General features: G+C 50.0%; 1 protein-coding gene across 7 annotated transcripts in view; it reads right to left on the bottom strand.

Annotated features, from left to right (window-relative positions):
• NPHP3 (nephrocystin 3) overlaps positions 1-15,910 on the bottom strand; it is a 123,734-nt gene that overhangs the window by 53,043 nt on the left and 54,781 nt on the right. For all 7 annotated transcript variants that reach the window (XR_012231089.1, XR_012231088.1, XR_012231087.1 and 4 more), the window contains exon 12: positions 6,922-7,036. Coding sequence is in view for 4 of the 7 variants with exons in the window: in XM_073569580.1 (XP_073425681.1) it covers positions 6,922-7,036 (115 nt within the window). In the remaining 3 variants the exon portion in view is untranslated. The remainder of the gene's footprint in view (positions 1-6,921; positions 7,037-15,910) is intronic.

Here is a 15,910-nt window from a genome sequence, read left to right as displayed (position 1 = left end):
GAGTGAATTTGGTAATGTTTTGTAAAGGTATGCAGATTGGACCAATTCGCAGCCTTGCAGAACTGTTCTGCCAACGCCTGGTGCAGAATGGCCCAAGAGACGCCCACTGATCGGGTAGAATGCGCCTTTATCCCTGCTGGGATAGGTGTGCCCTTGACACGGTAAGATTCCTGAATAGCCAAGCGAATCCACCTGGCTAGCGTGGCTTTTGAGGCGGCTAGACCCTTCCTATGCCCCTCTGGAAGCACGAACAGGGCATCTGACTTGCGGAAGGGAGCTGTCACGATCCATGTTTGGATCTGTGGCAGATCCGGGCTCATATATAACTTTTTTTTTCTTTCAAGCCTCTGGCTTAATGTTAGTTTTTGCCCCTGCCGGTGTTACTACAACCTTAGTTGCTCTGCTAATGGGTTTTTGCCCCCAGTGGCCGCTGGGGTTACTACATGTTTAAATTAGCCAGCAGGTGTTGCCACCCCCCCTCCTTCCTATAAAAGGTTGTCAGGTGTTTTGGATCACTGTTGGTGATACTGGTCATTCCCTAACCAATCTTGGAGGAGAGAGGAGCTATTTGGAGCAGTGCTATTGCTGCTCATTTTAGAGCCTTGGTGTTTCAGCTGGAAGCTGTGTCCACGTGCCGTACTCTGCTGCCTCAGGAGCATTGGCAGCAGAGAAAGCTAAGTGCTGTTTATTTTTCCCTGTCTGTTATTTTCCTTGGTGTTTATTAGTACAGCGGTGGGACCTGTGTCCGCACTAGCCAGTTCCCTAGTGAGGGATAGGTGCAGGGCTAGTGAGGGACTGAGGTATCCTGGTGGGCGACAGGTTGAAAGAACCTGTGTAGGGAACATTAGGCGTATTCAGGGACACAGCCTCAGGGGAGTGCAGGAGGTGTCCACGTCCCGGTTCCCTATTATAGGGCCACCGATGTAATTGTGTCCCCTTGTTTGTCTTGTTGTTTTAGTTACCGACTGATCGGCTGGTCGCGTCACACAGGGCAAGTCATTTCGTGACAGGAGCTGTCTGCGAGATGTACCATCTAAGAGCCCTAACCACATCCAGGGTGTGGAGGGCCTTCTCAATGCAATGGACTGGTGCCAGACAGAAAGAAGGCAAAACAATTTCCTCATGGAGATGAAAAGAAGACACGACTTTGGGCAAGAAAGACGAGGACGTCCTCAGAACTGCCTTGTCCTGATGAAAATTCAGGAACAGAGGATGGCAGATTGATGTAATTGCCACTAGAAAGACCACCTTCCAAGAGAGAATAGTTAGTGGCACGTCCTGCAGTGGTTCGAAAGGGGCTTCCTGTAAGGCTCCGAAAACCAAGTTAAGGTCCCATGATTCCAATGGCCTTTTATAGGGTGGCGCCACATGGGAAACTCCCTTAATGAACGTCTTCACCTGCAATTTGGTGGCAATTTTGTGTTGGAATAGAACTGACAAAGCTGAAATTTGACCCTTGAGCGAGCTAAGCATGAGACCCGACTCTAATCCGGATTGCAGAAATTCCAATATGGAAGGAATGGAGAACACGGGAGGGGATCGTCTATGGTCTTTGCACCACGAGAAGATGATCCTCCAGGTGCGGTGATAAATGCGCATGGACACGGGTTTCCTAGCACTAATCATGGTGGAGATCACCTCGTGAGAGAAATCAGCTTATGCTAAAATCCAGGATTCAACATTCACGCCATCAAAGACAGGGCCCCGGAGTTCTGGTGGTAAATCGGGCCCTGTGAGAGTAGATCCATGCGATCTGGAAGTCGCCAGGGAACCTCGGCGATAAGTTGGACTAGTTCTGCGTACCATGCCCGGCGCGGCCAATCTGGCACGACTAGGATCACTGGTACCCCCTCTGCTCTGATTTTCTTGATGACCCTTGGAGTTGGAAGCAAAGGAAGAGGGGAAAAATGTACGGGAGTCGAAACCGGTGCCACGGCAGAACTAGGGAGTCTGCTCCGATGGCGCATGGATCCCGCGATTGGGCAATGAATCGAGGAACTTTGTTGTTTAGTCTTGAGGCCATGAGCTCCACATCCGGATTCCCCCAGCGATGGCAAATCTGCTGAAAAACTTCCGGATGGAGAGACCACTCTCCTGAGGCAAGGCCCTGGCAACTGAGAAAATCCGCCACCAAATTCTCTACCCCCGGGCTGTGGATCGCCGAGGTGGGCGAATGGTTGGTCTCAGCCCAATGGAGGATGTGACTCACTTCGTGCATGGCCATCATGCTCCGAGGTACCCCCCTGACGGTTGATATACGTCACAGCCGTGGCGTTGTCGGATTGGATCCTGATGGGGTGACCTGTGAGGAGATTGTGGAAACTCAGTAGGGCTAGTCTGATCGCTCATATCTCCAAGATGCTGATGGGGAGACGTGACTCAATTTGATAAACGATCCTGTGCAGTGTGGTGGCGAAAAACCGCACCTCAGCCAAGAAGACTTGCGTCGGTGGTCACCACCAACCATCGTACTGGGAGAAAGGACTTCCCTTGATTCAGGGCAGATTACAGTGTCCACCACCTGAGGGTTTGTCTGACCCGCAGGGACAGAAGGAACGGACGGTCCAGGGAGAACGAGTTCTTGTCCAAAGTCAACAGCAGTGCATGTTCTAAAGGGCGGAGATGATATTGTGCGAATGGGACAGCTTCTATCGCTGCTACCATCTTTCCGAGAACCCTCATGCTAAAACGTATGGAGTGAGAAACTGGTTGGGAAAGAGTCAGTGATCCCTGTTGTAAGGCTCATGCCTTTTCTGGAGGGAGAATGACCAACCCGCCGGAAGTGTCCAAGATCAGTCCCAAAAAGGAAACCTGCTGAGCCGGTGCCGGAGAAGACTTCTCAAAGTTTATCTTCCAACCCAGGTGAGAAAGTGTATTTACTGTGATATCTACGGATTCCTCGCAGGCTGGAAGGGACGGACCCTTGAACAGTAGGTCGTCCAGATACGGAAGTACCATCACTTCCTGAGCGTGAAGAATGGCCATGACAGCTGCCATGACCTTGGTAAAGACTCTGGGGGTGGTTGCGAGTCCGAAAGGCAAGGCAACGAACTGGAAGTGTTCCTCGCGAATTGCGAATCGCAGGACATGCTGGTGGGATGGACAAATTGGGATGTGAAGGTAAGCATCGATGGATGCTAGGAACTCTCCTCTTTCCATGGAGGTGACAACTGAACGGAGAGATTCCATTCCGAATCGCCGTACCTTGACAAACTGATTTAACAGCTTGAGGTCCAGTATGAAACGCATCGTACCATCTTTCTTTGGAACCACAAAAAGGTTTGAATAAAAACCCTTTAAAAGTAGAAGACAGTCAGTTAGGAGTGCCAGCCATGTGTAAATCAGGGTATGAGATGCAGCTCCAGACGGGTGCCTCAGAAGAGGGGAAAAAAAAAAAAAAAAAAAAAAGGGTTGCAGAGCTTGGTGACCCGGTCCAAAGGAGTGCAAAACAAGGGGGATGAGAATATTTACAATTCTTATTTTTATTAGATAGTCCACAACACGTTTCGACAGACAAGTTCCGTCTTCCTCAGGTGGCAATAACATAAGGTTTGAATAAAAACCCTTGAACATTTTGTCTGGTGGGACCGGAATAATGACTCCGTCCCTTTGCAGCGCATGTTGTCTTTGTCCTGGGAGGTGAGGACCGGAAAAAACATGTCGGAGGGGGGAGAAAATTCTATTTTGTATCGGGAGGACACCAGCTCCCAGACCCAATCATCGTGGACGACCGCGAGCCAGGTCTGACTGAATGAAAGTAGACGACCGCCTGCTTTGTCGGTGTCCACCGCATTGTGTAAAGAATCTATGGGATCTGGCTCCCCTAGATCCAGATGCCCTTGGCCAGGGTTTCCAAGAGCGGTTAGGTCTGTACGAGACCTGGGAACCTCTGTCACCATGCGGGGACCGACCTGATCCAGAAGAGAAGGTTGTGGAGGACCAACTGGAATTGTTGCAAAAGGGCCGAAATGGAGTCGGCTGTTGATTCCGAAACGGCCGCACAGGCCTTTGTTGGGAAAGGAATTTACTCTCCCCCCCCCACCCCCCTCCCGTAGTGTCAGAAATGAGTTGATCCAGTTTCTTTCCAAATAGACGACCGGTTTGTTAAGGCAGAGAAGTCAACGATCTTTTGGAAGTGGAATCAGCCCACCAGTCGCGGAGCCATAGGGCCCTTCTAATGGAGACTGCATTTGCGGCTGCCTGTGCTGCGCAATTGGGGGCATCTAAAGTAGCGTCCACTAAGAAGTCTCCTGCGTGAACTGACTGGCAACGCTGGCTGCCTCCGAAAGAAGATTGCTATCCTGGATGGCAGTAACTAACACCTCTGCCCAGGCAGGCATAGCCTTAGCCACCCGAGTCGCCGCGAAAGATGGAAAGAGTGCTGCTCCTGAAGCTTCAAAAACTGAGCAAGCAAGGTAATCAATCTGACGATCAGAGGGGTTTTTGACTGAAGAACCTTCAGAAACAGATAGGAGGGTTTTGGAAGCAAGACGCGATATAGGAGGATCCACAGAAAGGAACTGTAACCAATCCTTCATTAGTTCTGGAGCAAAAGGGTATTTAGATTCAATAGGCTTTTGACCTGAAAACCACTTATGTGACCGGTCCCTATGTCTCTGGACAATGCCCTTAAACTCAGGATGGCTAGCCAATACAACGTGTTCCGGGGCAGGAATATTGTCCTCATCCAACTTCAGAATCTTGTTGACTGATTCTATAAGAGAATCAAGCGATTCTTGGTCATTGGGGGGATTCTGGAGTACTGACATGTGAGACTTGTATTCAGAGTCATGTTCGCTACGAACATTGAGAGAGGGAGAGCGAGAGACAAAGCTCGCAGATGCTGAAGCGCGAGCGTGACTGGGGGAAGCTTTCAAGAGACCTGACCATCCCTTGAACGAGTACAGCCCCTGCTGGAGGACGGTTCCTGGCCGTCGCCAGAGCCCCCCTCGGTCGGCGAAGGCACATTTTGACTTAAAGAGGAGTCCCGGAGGGTGTCTATAGCCTTGGTCAGTGACTCCACAGACAGTGACAGGGATGCAGCCCACTCAGGGGGACTAAACACAAAGGGCTCGGTGGCAGCAGCGGCGGATGGCGTTTGAACACGAGCCGGGTCACAATCTGTGCATAACGGATTAGTTTGGGCACTGGGCAAGGCAGTCTTGCAAGTGGCACAAGCGGTAAAGAACGAGGTGTGCTTCTTAGCAGCCCTTTTGGCTTCCTTAGATTGAGACATAGTGCCCCCTAAGGGTTACAGGCAGAGCCTGGGCTGCAGATGAAGGGAATGTGCAGAGAAGGGGTTAAGCTTTCTTCTGAAGGCAGATGCACCACACTAGGTCAGTGCTTCTCCCAGGGACCAGGACCCGACCCCATATCCAATCCGGTGCTCACACAGGCCGCGCTGTCCGGGACCCAGCTGCAGATCTCATCCTCCTGGGCGATGCAGTAGAGCTGGAGGAGTTCTTAAAGGGGTATACCTCAATCTGTAACGAATGGAAGCGGAGGCAGAGATGGTGAAGTCCACATTCGTTTTTATTTTTTAAAGTGGAACCTCGGGACCACTGTCTGGGGGGCTCCGAAGGGGGCGTGACTAGTGAGCCCCGGGCACCCGTAGTAAAGCCCCTCAGGCAGGGCCCGAATGGAATACCCGGAGGACACAGGTGCTACCTCCAGTTAGACCCCGAACACGTGGCAGCTGTCCCAGCGGGACCAAAAGGGATAACAAAAGTTACAGCAGAGTCCGTAATGCGCTGGGTCCTGGATCCGGTTAGTTGGTAAGGAGTCGGTTCCAGTGACCTTCACACAGTCCTTGGACTCGGATGGCTGTAGGCGGAACGGGATGGCTTTGGCCCAGATGGTTGCTGATATAACCAGGTAACACAGGATACTGATATGCTGTGGAAACAGAGCGCATTAGACAATGCACAGAGACTGCAGATGCAGTGCAGACAGGTTAGCACGAGAACGGGATGTAGCAATGATAGATACTCGTTGCTCCGGCGCTCTCCCTATGGAGGAGAGGCCAGAAATAGCAGCCAGTGCGCTGCCATTGGTTGATTGCACTGAATAATGCACGCCGCCCCTTTAAGAAGGGAAGAGAGCGGGCGGGCGTGCCCTAATAGTCTTAGCTACAGATCTCCTCACAGGACACCAGGAGGGAGGACAGAACGCTGAGCAGCAGCATGAGGCTCGAGGTGAGTGCCCAGAACGGAGAGCAGCGGCAGGCCTGGACGCAGCGCCAGGTGTAACAGCGGCAGACCTGGGCGCAGCGTTAGGACCGGGTGTAACACAATTCTCCCTATGGGCAGGTAGATGGAGAGGCCATGGGGCTAATTTAGGGCATCAGAAGCGCTCCTCAGTAGTAGGCTTCGTTTGCGCCGTGCGCTTGCCCCTTTTATCCGTGCGGGGAGATCGGGACCGTGAAGGAACAGTCGCCCTGAAGAATCAGGTATGCCCAGTCGTCGCAGGAGAGGGTAAGGGGAAGATATAACCCGCATTCCCGCCTGTTGTTGGTTCGGGGGAGAGCGGGCCCTTGAAAGGAACCATCGCCCCCTTCACTCCGTTAATTAAAAACTCAAAAATCGAAAATAAAAACTGTGGGGTCTGAAGCAAGACCAAAGTGCCCATTACAGACCCTAAGCAAGAACTGGGGAAATCTCAGCCAGCGAGAGGGTGTATACTGCAGAGGAGGAGTTAATTTTTCTGTGTTCACTTAGTGTCCTAGTGGCAAGCAGCATAACACCCATGGTCCTGTGTGCTCCAATGAGTCGTAGGGGAAAAAAAAATAAAAAAAATTTCTCACCCCTGACCCAGGGGAACATTTCATGGCTTGTAAATCTCTCTATACCAACTTTGTGCTCTCCACAAGGAGAAACTTAACCCCTTGGACACATACTAAACGCATTATAAATTGAATATTACCTTCAGAGTCAGTCTCTTTATTATCAATGCCGGCTCCGAGCTGGTTGACATTGGTTTCCCAACAAAGTGATACAACATAAGAGTGTTTGGTGAATGTTTCTGCTGGAGCTGAATCCTGCAAACAAAAACCACTGTCATCAGGACCAAGAACTGCTGACTTACTGTATTCTAAGAAGGTGCATTTAGCAGAATTGATGATTGGCAACTGAGTGTTGTAGTAAAGCTTATGACCAATCATTCTCCTATGTAAATATGCTGGTGATCTATCAATCGGGCAAAAAGATTCATAAAATGCTGGCATAAAAGTGATCAGGAGCACATCACCCCATTTACACAGGGGAATGCACTGCCAATAACATCATCCTGTATGTGGACAGAACAATCACTGACCGATCATTCTGTTCCCCTCAGCATTCATAGTCCTGCCAGTAAACTAGTGCAATCAACTATCATATAGTACCTCGATGCTCATTAACAGGCTGAAATTGGGCCATCCAAATGGACTTACTGAATTTTCTGTTTGGCAAACCATTTCCTAAAACTTCCTATGATATTATATATATATATATATATATATATATATATATATATATATATATATATATATAATATCTCAAGCTTGAGGTTTAGTAAAGGACAGGTGTCCGCCAGATACCCTCATTAATAAAATGGTACATAAAGAGTTAAATAAAAGACACACGAAATCTGCGTGGAACGCAATATCTATTTTTCAAAAAAAATTGTGTGGGCTCCCGCATAATTTTCATAACTAGCAGAAGGGAAAAATCGACGGCTGATGTTAATATTCTGGGAAGGAACCAATAGCCACAAAGGTTCCCAGGCTATTAATATCAACTCACAGATGTTTGCTTAGCCTTTACTGGCTAGTTTACAGAGGAACCCCAAAGTAAAAATTGACATGGGGTCCCCCTATAAAATCGAATCAGCAAAGACTAGGCAGACAGCTGCTGGCTGATATTAATAGCCTGGGAAGGGGCCATGGATATTGGCACCCCCAAGCTAAAATCATCAGCTCTCAGCTGCCCCAGAAATGGCGAATCTTATAGATGCGCCAATTCTGGCACTTAGCCTCGCTCTTCCCACTTTCCCTGTAGCGGTGGCAAGTGGGGTAATATTTGTAGGGTTGATGTCACCTTTGTATTGTCAGGTTACATCAAGCCCACGGCTTAGCAATGGAGAGGCGTCTATAAGACACCTATCCATTACTAATCTTATAGTTATATGGTAAATAAAGACACAGCAGGAATAAAGTCCTTTAATTGAAATAATCACACAGACTCCTTTATTGAATCTTAATTTACCATAATTACTGAACGCCTAATCCCCAAATCCCTCGTCTCCTGCAACAAAAATAAAATAATAAACCAACATATAATACTCCCTGTCCGACATAGTCCATTTATAGAGTGTCCCACAACGATCTAAAGTGTAGAACAGTCACATCGGGAGATGTTACTGCTCTACCCAGCCTCCGGTGATACACTGCTGGAGCGATCACCTTCTGTCAGTGTATCACTGCACTGCCGTGAGAGTTCACAGGAGGTAATCGTTCCTGTCAGTGTATCTCCGGAGTCCGGGTACAGCAGTCACATCTCCCGATGTGACTGTTCTACACCTGAGATCGTCGTGGGACAATCTGTACTACGGCGGACAGGAAATTTATGTTGATTTATTATTTTACATTATTTCTAGGAGATGAGGTGGATATAATGGGTTTTTATTTTTATGTGAATATATATGTAATTTTACTTTTTTTTTCGCTAACTGTGAGCACAGGCGCCGGCAGATGATACTACTCTCCCAGCAGCGGCACCTGCTGTCACTGTTATCAGTGACAGCAGACATAGTCAGATGGGAGCAGTAGTCTCATTAGCCCACGCCTGCTTTTTTACCGCAAGTCACTGCTGCGGGTCAGTCAGCTGCGGGATCACGCTGACGTCTGCCAGCATGATCCTGCAGCGCTGTGACCGATAGTACCGGCGGTAGCAGTACTGCACACAGTCGCCCACACACAGACACCCACACACTCTCTCACAGACACATACAGACAGACACGCACATATTCTCCGCTCACACAGTCTCTGCCCACAACACTCTTCCTCCTTCTGACATAATTTTCTTTTCTGCAGTGTTTTTGCCAGCACATTCGCTTGCTGTGGATTTGACTGACCAAGGGAAGTCAATGGATACAGAAACGCTGCAGATTCGCAAAAAGAAAAAAAATTGACATCCTGTGGAAAATAAAACGCTGTAAATAAGGACAGAATTTTCCGCAGCATGGGCACAACAATTCAGGAATGCCATTGATTAACATTGCATTAATAATTTATTGCAGATTTACAGCATTTCCGTGTGGAAAAATCCCTGTGGAAATGCAACATATCTGCAATGTGTGCACGTAGCCCAACAGTGATATATTATTAACTAGCTACTGAACCCGTTCTACGCCTGGGTGGAGAGCATTTTTATTGGTACATTTCAGGCGCCATTTTTTTTTTATTTTTTAAACACTGTGTCTGTGAATTCTCATATACAGGGTCTTCAATAAAATGGCACCAAGTGAGCATGAACGCATACCGTGCTATCCGGAGCTATTTTATTGAACACACTGTTTACGCAAATTCACACACCACACTCTTTCATGGTGTTTGTGTTGTCCGGTCTGAACGGTGACTGGCGGGCAAGAAGTGTGGCATTCACAGTCCTGGTGTCTCACCAGCAGCGCAACACACGCCGGTCTCATCATCACCGCCACCTGAAAGGTGCAGCATCCACAGTCCTGGTGTCTTACCAGCAGCGCAGCACACGTTGGTCCCCTCATCATTGCCACCTGGTAGGTGCAGCATCCACAGTGCCGGCGTCTCACCAGCAGCGCAGCACAAGCCTACATCCTCATCACTGCCCAAGTGGGAGGTGCGGCATCCAGTCCTGGTGTCTCACTGGCAGCACAACACACACCTGTCTCCTCATCACCACAACCTGGGAGGTGCGGTATCCAGTGTCTCGGTGTCTCCCGGCAGTGCAGCAGATGCCGGTCTCCTCATCACTGCCAGTGTAGCCGCTGAGACAGAGCCAACATCGCAGACACGGCCCTGATCACATCAGGCAGCGTCACCCCCTCCTCTTCAATAAAATGGCGATATAGTGTGGCATGCGCCGACTCTGGCGCCACAATGTGCAGGTGCCGGAGGCTTCGAACAGAAGGACACAGCTCCTGTTATAGATGTAGGACTGGATATTGGAACAACAATGTATCACTGCCAACATTCACTTGGTAATATCCTATTGCATCAGTTACTTCACTGGTGCAAATAGAGGATACGCAATTAAAGGGGTTGTCCTGGCTGAAATTAAAAGGCCGATTCACTCTATGTGACATGAGCACACTGTCATGATTCCCCTGTATTCTCTGTGCGATGTATGAGACTTGCATAATTGCTTGTTTGTACAAGCACTTACAATTTTACCCATTTAATATGATTAGAATAAACCATTTAATAAGATTTTGCTTATTTCAGGCAAAAAAGCTATACATCCATATTAAATTCTACAAAACTAATGGTTTGGAGAGACACATCACAGTATCCTTTGTTCAGTTCATACACTTGTCTGAAAATCCTCACCATTAAAAACAAAGTAGAAATAAAGATAAAAAAGAAATGTCACAAAATAAATGCCATTTAAATCTAGGTGTCATGGTAAAGCGATTTTTACCTTTGGTCACTAAATCTATATTAGGCTGATACTATCTGCTCTGTAGGGATCACTTTTCATCAGTCGTCTCATTATCATCACAGGCAGGATTACAATGAAAAGTAACACCTTGCAGACTCCCTGTTAGGCGTCAGGTTTCCGCATCTGCTCTGCAGGAATCCAGAGCCTCACATTCTGCGGTCTCCTGCTTTCTATATACCGCAGAGGAGATTACTTTGCAGCAGATCGCTCCAGAGACTAAGTCCCTCTATTCTCCTACTGGGCATGCTCACGAGACGATCTCCCATTGGAGATCGGGAGTCATGTGCCCAGGTCCTGCGCCAGATCTCATTGGTCCATCTCGGAGATCTGGAAGCTTCCGGAAGGTCCCGGCTATAAAAAGAGGGATTTTCGGTTCTTACCGTAAAATCTCTTTCTTGGAGCCTTCATTGGGGGACACAGAATACCATGGGTGTATGCTGCTGCTGCTGCTAGGAGGCTGACACTATGCAAAACAAGAAAATTAGCTCCTCCCCGGCAGTATACACCCACCGACAGGCACCAAGCACCTCAGTTGGTGAAAAAGCAGTAGGAGAAGCAACCAAAAACCATGAACATATGTACCAACCCAACAAGGGACTCGAAGACCCAACACGGTACAACTTAAACAGGGAGGGTGCTGTGTCCCCCAATGAAGGCTCCAAGAAAGAGATTTTATGGTAAGAACCCAAAATCCTCTTTCTTTATCGCCTTATTGGGGGACACAATACCATGGGACGTTCCAAAGCAGTCCCGAAGGTGGGAACAGCAATAAAAGGAACGACAGAAGGAAGTGCTTAGGTCGGCCGGTGCGCGACTGCCGCCTGCAGAACCTTCCTACCAAGAGCTGCATCAGACGAGGCCTGGGTATGAACCCTGTAGAACCTCGCAAAGGTGTGCAAAGACGACCAGGTCGCGGCCCTGCAAAGTTGTGAGGCCGAAGCCTGGTGTCTCACAGCCCAAGAAGCCCCTACAGCCCGGGTGGAGTGGGCTTTCACTCCCAGAGGGGGCCGTTTCTCCTGAAGTCGGTAGGCTTCCAGGATGGTAGACCGAATCCAGCGAGCAATTGTGGATTTGGAGGCCGGAAGACCTTTCCGGCGACCCTCAGAAATGACAAGCAGGGAATCAGATTGGCGAAAAGAAGCGGTTCTGGCAAGGTAAACACGCAAGGCTCTCACTACGTCCAGTTTGTGGAGCGACTTTTCCAGAGGATGAGCAGGTGCAGGACAAAACGATGGAAGGACGATATCTTCGTTAATGTGAAAGGGAGATACCACTTTTGGAAGGAAGGAAGGAACTGGCCTGAGAACAACCTTATCTTGGTGGAGGATAAGGTACGGAGAACGACAGGATAAGGCTGCCAGCTCAAACTCTCCTGATGGAGGTAATGGCGATTAGAAAAGCCACCTTCCATGAAAGAAAAGACAGAGGGATGTCCTGTATTGGTTCGAACGGCGCCTTCTGGAGAGCGCCAAGAACAAGATTGAGATCCCATGGATCTATCGGAGAATGATGAGGAGGAGCCACATGGGCGACTCCTTGGAGAAAAAAGTCTTCACTTGCGGTAAGGAAGCTAGATCCTTCTGGAAGAGGATTGCTAGGGCAGACACCTGGCCTTTGAGAGTACTGAGGGATAGACCCGCATCCAAACTAGATTGGAGGAAACCAAGAATGGATGGAATGGAGAATGACAGTGGAAAAACATCGTTATCATCGCACCAACAGAAAAAAGCTTTCCAGTACCTATGGTAAATGTGGGAGGAAGCTGGCTTCTGAGCCTTGATCATGGTCTGAATGACCCTGAATGACCCGACTGGAAAACCCCGATTCCCTCAGAATAGTGGCCTCAACGGCCATGCCGTTAAACTCAGAGACTGAGAATTCTGGTGGTAAAGGGGGTCTTGTGAGAGAAGATCTGAACGGTCTGGAAGCCTCCAGGGGACGTCCGCGAGCATGTTCACCAACTCCGCGTGCCAAGGGCGTCTCGGCCAGTCTGGAGCCACTAGGATGACTGGGATGCCCTCTGACTTTATCTTTTTGACCACTCTTGGGATGAGGGCAAGGGGAGGAAACAGGTAAGGCAGTTGGAACTGGGACCACGGAATCACTAGAGCAACGCAACCAATGGCTAGAGGATCCCTGGACTTGGCTACAAAGTGAGGAACTTTGTTGTTCATCGTAGGTGCCATGAGATCGACGTCCAGGGTGCCCCAACGCTGGCATATCTGACTGAAGACTGTGGGATGAAGGGACCATTCGCCTGACGCTAGACCCTGGTGACTCAAGAAGTCGGCTGCCCAATTTTCCACCCCTGGAATGTGAACAGCGGAGATCGCCGGAACATGACGCTCTGCCCAGCGCAGTGTCTTTGCCACTTCTGACATCACCTGCCTGCAGTGAGTACCGCCCTGGTTTATGTATGCCACGGCCGTGGCGTTGTCCGACTGAATGCGGACAGGTTTGCCTACGGAGGAGATGCTGCCAACGAAGGAGAGCAAGGAAGATTGCCCTGATCTCCAGAAGGTTGATGGGCAGAAGAGTCTCCTGGGCATTCCAGCGCCCTTGGGCCGTTTTCTGATGGTAAACTGCCCCCCATCCTAGGAGACTGGCATCGGTGGTGATGACCTGCCACTATGGCGGAAGAAAAGACCTTCCACAGAGAACTGACGCCAGCAATGTCCACCAAGTCAGCGATTGTCTGACTGAGCGGAAGAAGAATGGGACGGTCCAGAGAAAACGAGGTCTTGTCCCAGACTGACAGGAGGAACAGTTGGAGGGGGCGAGAGTGGAATTGTGCGAAGGGCACTGCTTCCATGGAAGCTATCATCTTCCCCAGGACCCTCATGCAGGACCGAAGGGACAGGATCCTCGAGCGTTGTAGGGACTGGATCCCCTTGCAAAGGGTCGAAAACTTGTCCCTCGGTAGAAACACCTGGGCTACATTTGTGTCGAACTCCATGCCCAAAAATGTCAGACGCTGGGTAGGGCACAGGATGGACTTCTCCATGTTGACTATCCATCCGAGGCGGCTGAGGGCATCTAAGGTTATTTGAAGTCTGTGAAGACAGTCTTGGCGGGACGAGCCCTTGATCAGGAGATCGTCCAGGTAAGGAATGATAAGAATCCCTCTGGTTCGGAGGATGGCCACGACTGTTGCCATCACCTTCGTAAAGACATGGGGAGCGTAGGCTAGGCCAAAGGGGAGGGCCGTGAACTGATAGTGATTGCCCTGAATCGCAAAGCGGAGATATCTCTGATGCCACGGCGAAATGGGGATGTGGAGGTAGGCATCCTGTATATCCACAGAGCAGAGAAACTCTCCGGGTTCCATAGAGGCTATTACCGAACGCAGGGACTCCATCTTGAAGTGGCGGATCTTCACGTGGCGATTGAGCAACATGAGGTCCAAAATTGGACGAAGAGAGCCGTCCTTTTTTGGGACTACGAAGAGATTCGAGTAGAACCCTGAAAACCGTTCGTTTGTAGGAACGGGAACGATGACCCCGGCGGAAAGGAGGGAGGAGACGGCCTGAAGGAACCCTGGAATCTGTGACCGCTGTCTTGGTGATCGAGACAGAAAGAAGCGACTGTTTGGGGGGGGGGGGGGGGGGGAAGAAAACTCGATTTTGTATCTGGATGCGATGATCTCCCTGACCCAAGCGTCGTCGATAACGGATAGCCATGCGTCCTTGAAAGAGGAAAGTCTGCCTCCCACCCTGGAAAGATTTCCAGGTGGGGGTGACCCGTCACTTAGATGAAAATCTGCCGAAACGGGAGCCTGAGGACCTGGAGGGCTGACCTCTGGATCTCCAGCGGGGAACGGGCTTATAAGAAGGCTTTCTCCGGTCTCTGGAAGCAGGATGCCGGTCCTGCTGGGATGAACCTTCTGCGGGAGAGAAGGGGCGAAAGGACCTAAATGGCCGAGAAGCCTTCCTGTTAAAGAACCTCTTAGGGCGGGACTGGGGAAGGGAAGTGCTCTTTCCACCAGTGGCATCCGAGATTATCTGATCCAGCTTGGCGCCAAAGAGCCTAGTGCCGTGAAATGCCAGGTTGGTGAGCAACTTCTTTGAGGTGGTGTCCGCATTCCACGACTTCAACCAAAGAATGCGGCGTATGGCTACTATGTTGCTGTTAGCTCTTGCTACGCACCCAGCCGCGTCCAGAGAGGCAGCCAAAAGGTATTTGCCCGCAAGATTAATTTGGTCTGCTAAATCCGCCAGCTCGTCCTGAGGAGCTGCTGCTGAAATGCCCTTGCGCAGAATCTTTGCCCAAGCCGAAATGACCTTCTCCACCCAAGCGGAGGCGAAGATAGGTCAGAGGGAGGCGCCGGATGCCTCAAAAATTGACTTAGCCAACGACTCTATTTGCCTGTCTGTTGGATCTTTAAGAGAAGCTCCGTCCGGAAGGGAAAGAACCGTCTTAGAGGAAATCCGAGAAACTGGTGGATCTACCTCGGGAGCTTTGGTCCATTTCGTGACTAGATCTGCATCGAAGGGATATAGTACATCTAAGTACTTGCGGCCTGAAAATGTTTCTCAGGATGTTGCCAGTGATTGGCTAAGGAAGTGTCGAACTCTTTGTGATTAGGAAAGGTTCGAGATGGAGGCCTCGCTTTCTTAAAGGAAACAGGGAATTCCTGAGGGGATGCCTTATCCTCCTTTATCTTGAGAGTTTGGAATATAGCCGATATGAGACTATCTACCATATCCCGAGTTCTAGCTATGTTGTCCGCTTCTGAGTCAGATCCAGATTGGGAATCATCGTCTGACCTAGGATCGTCTGTTGAGGATGGAGACGAAGAGAGTAGCCTGGGAGAAGCGGACGGACCCTGCGAACTGGAAGAGCCAGACAGGACCCGCTTCCTAGAGCCCCTACCCGGCTTGTCCGTCTGAGGGTTGCGTTCAGGTGCTGGCGACTCACCGCGAGAGGCGGTCGGCGCACAGGTGGCCGCAGATAGCTGGGGTAACCGCTCTAAGACCTGGACCAGAGATTGAGACACTTTCTTGAGATCAGAAACCGACTGAGACATCGCCACGGCCCACTCAGGGGCTCGGAGTGCTCCTGAGGGGCAGACAAGGAGGAAGGGCTGCAGGACGGACAGAAGGGAGATGACTGACCTGATGCCCACTTCTTTTTACAACGCGCGCAGGCGTAGTGAATAGCGGTGGGTCTAGAGCAGAGAGCCCCTGCAGGGTGGGGCATATGTCAAAAGGGGTAGAAACACTGCCTGATGTGG

Source organism: Dendrobates tinctorius, unplaced genomic scaffold (assembly GCF_039654945.1).
Source record: "Dendrobates tinctorius isolate UK_male_01 unplaced genomic scaffold, ASM3965494v1 ptg000005l, whole genome shotgun sequence".
NCBI classification, from domain to species: domain Eukaryota; kingdom Metazoa; phylum Chordata; class Amphibia; order Anura; family Dendrobatidae; genus Dendrobates; species Dendrobates tinctorius.
The sequence above is the reverse complement of the archived record's forward strand: the minus strand, read 5'-3'. Positions and strand labels throughout refer to the sequence as shown.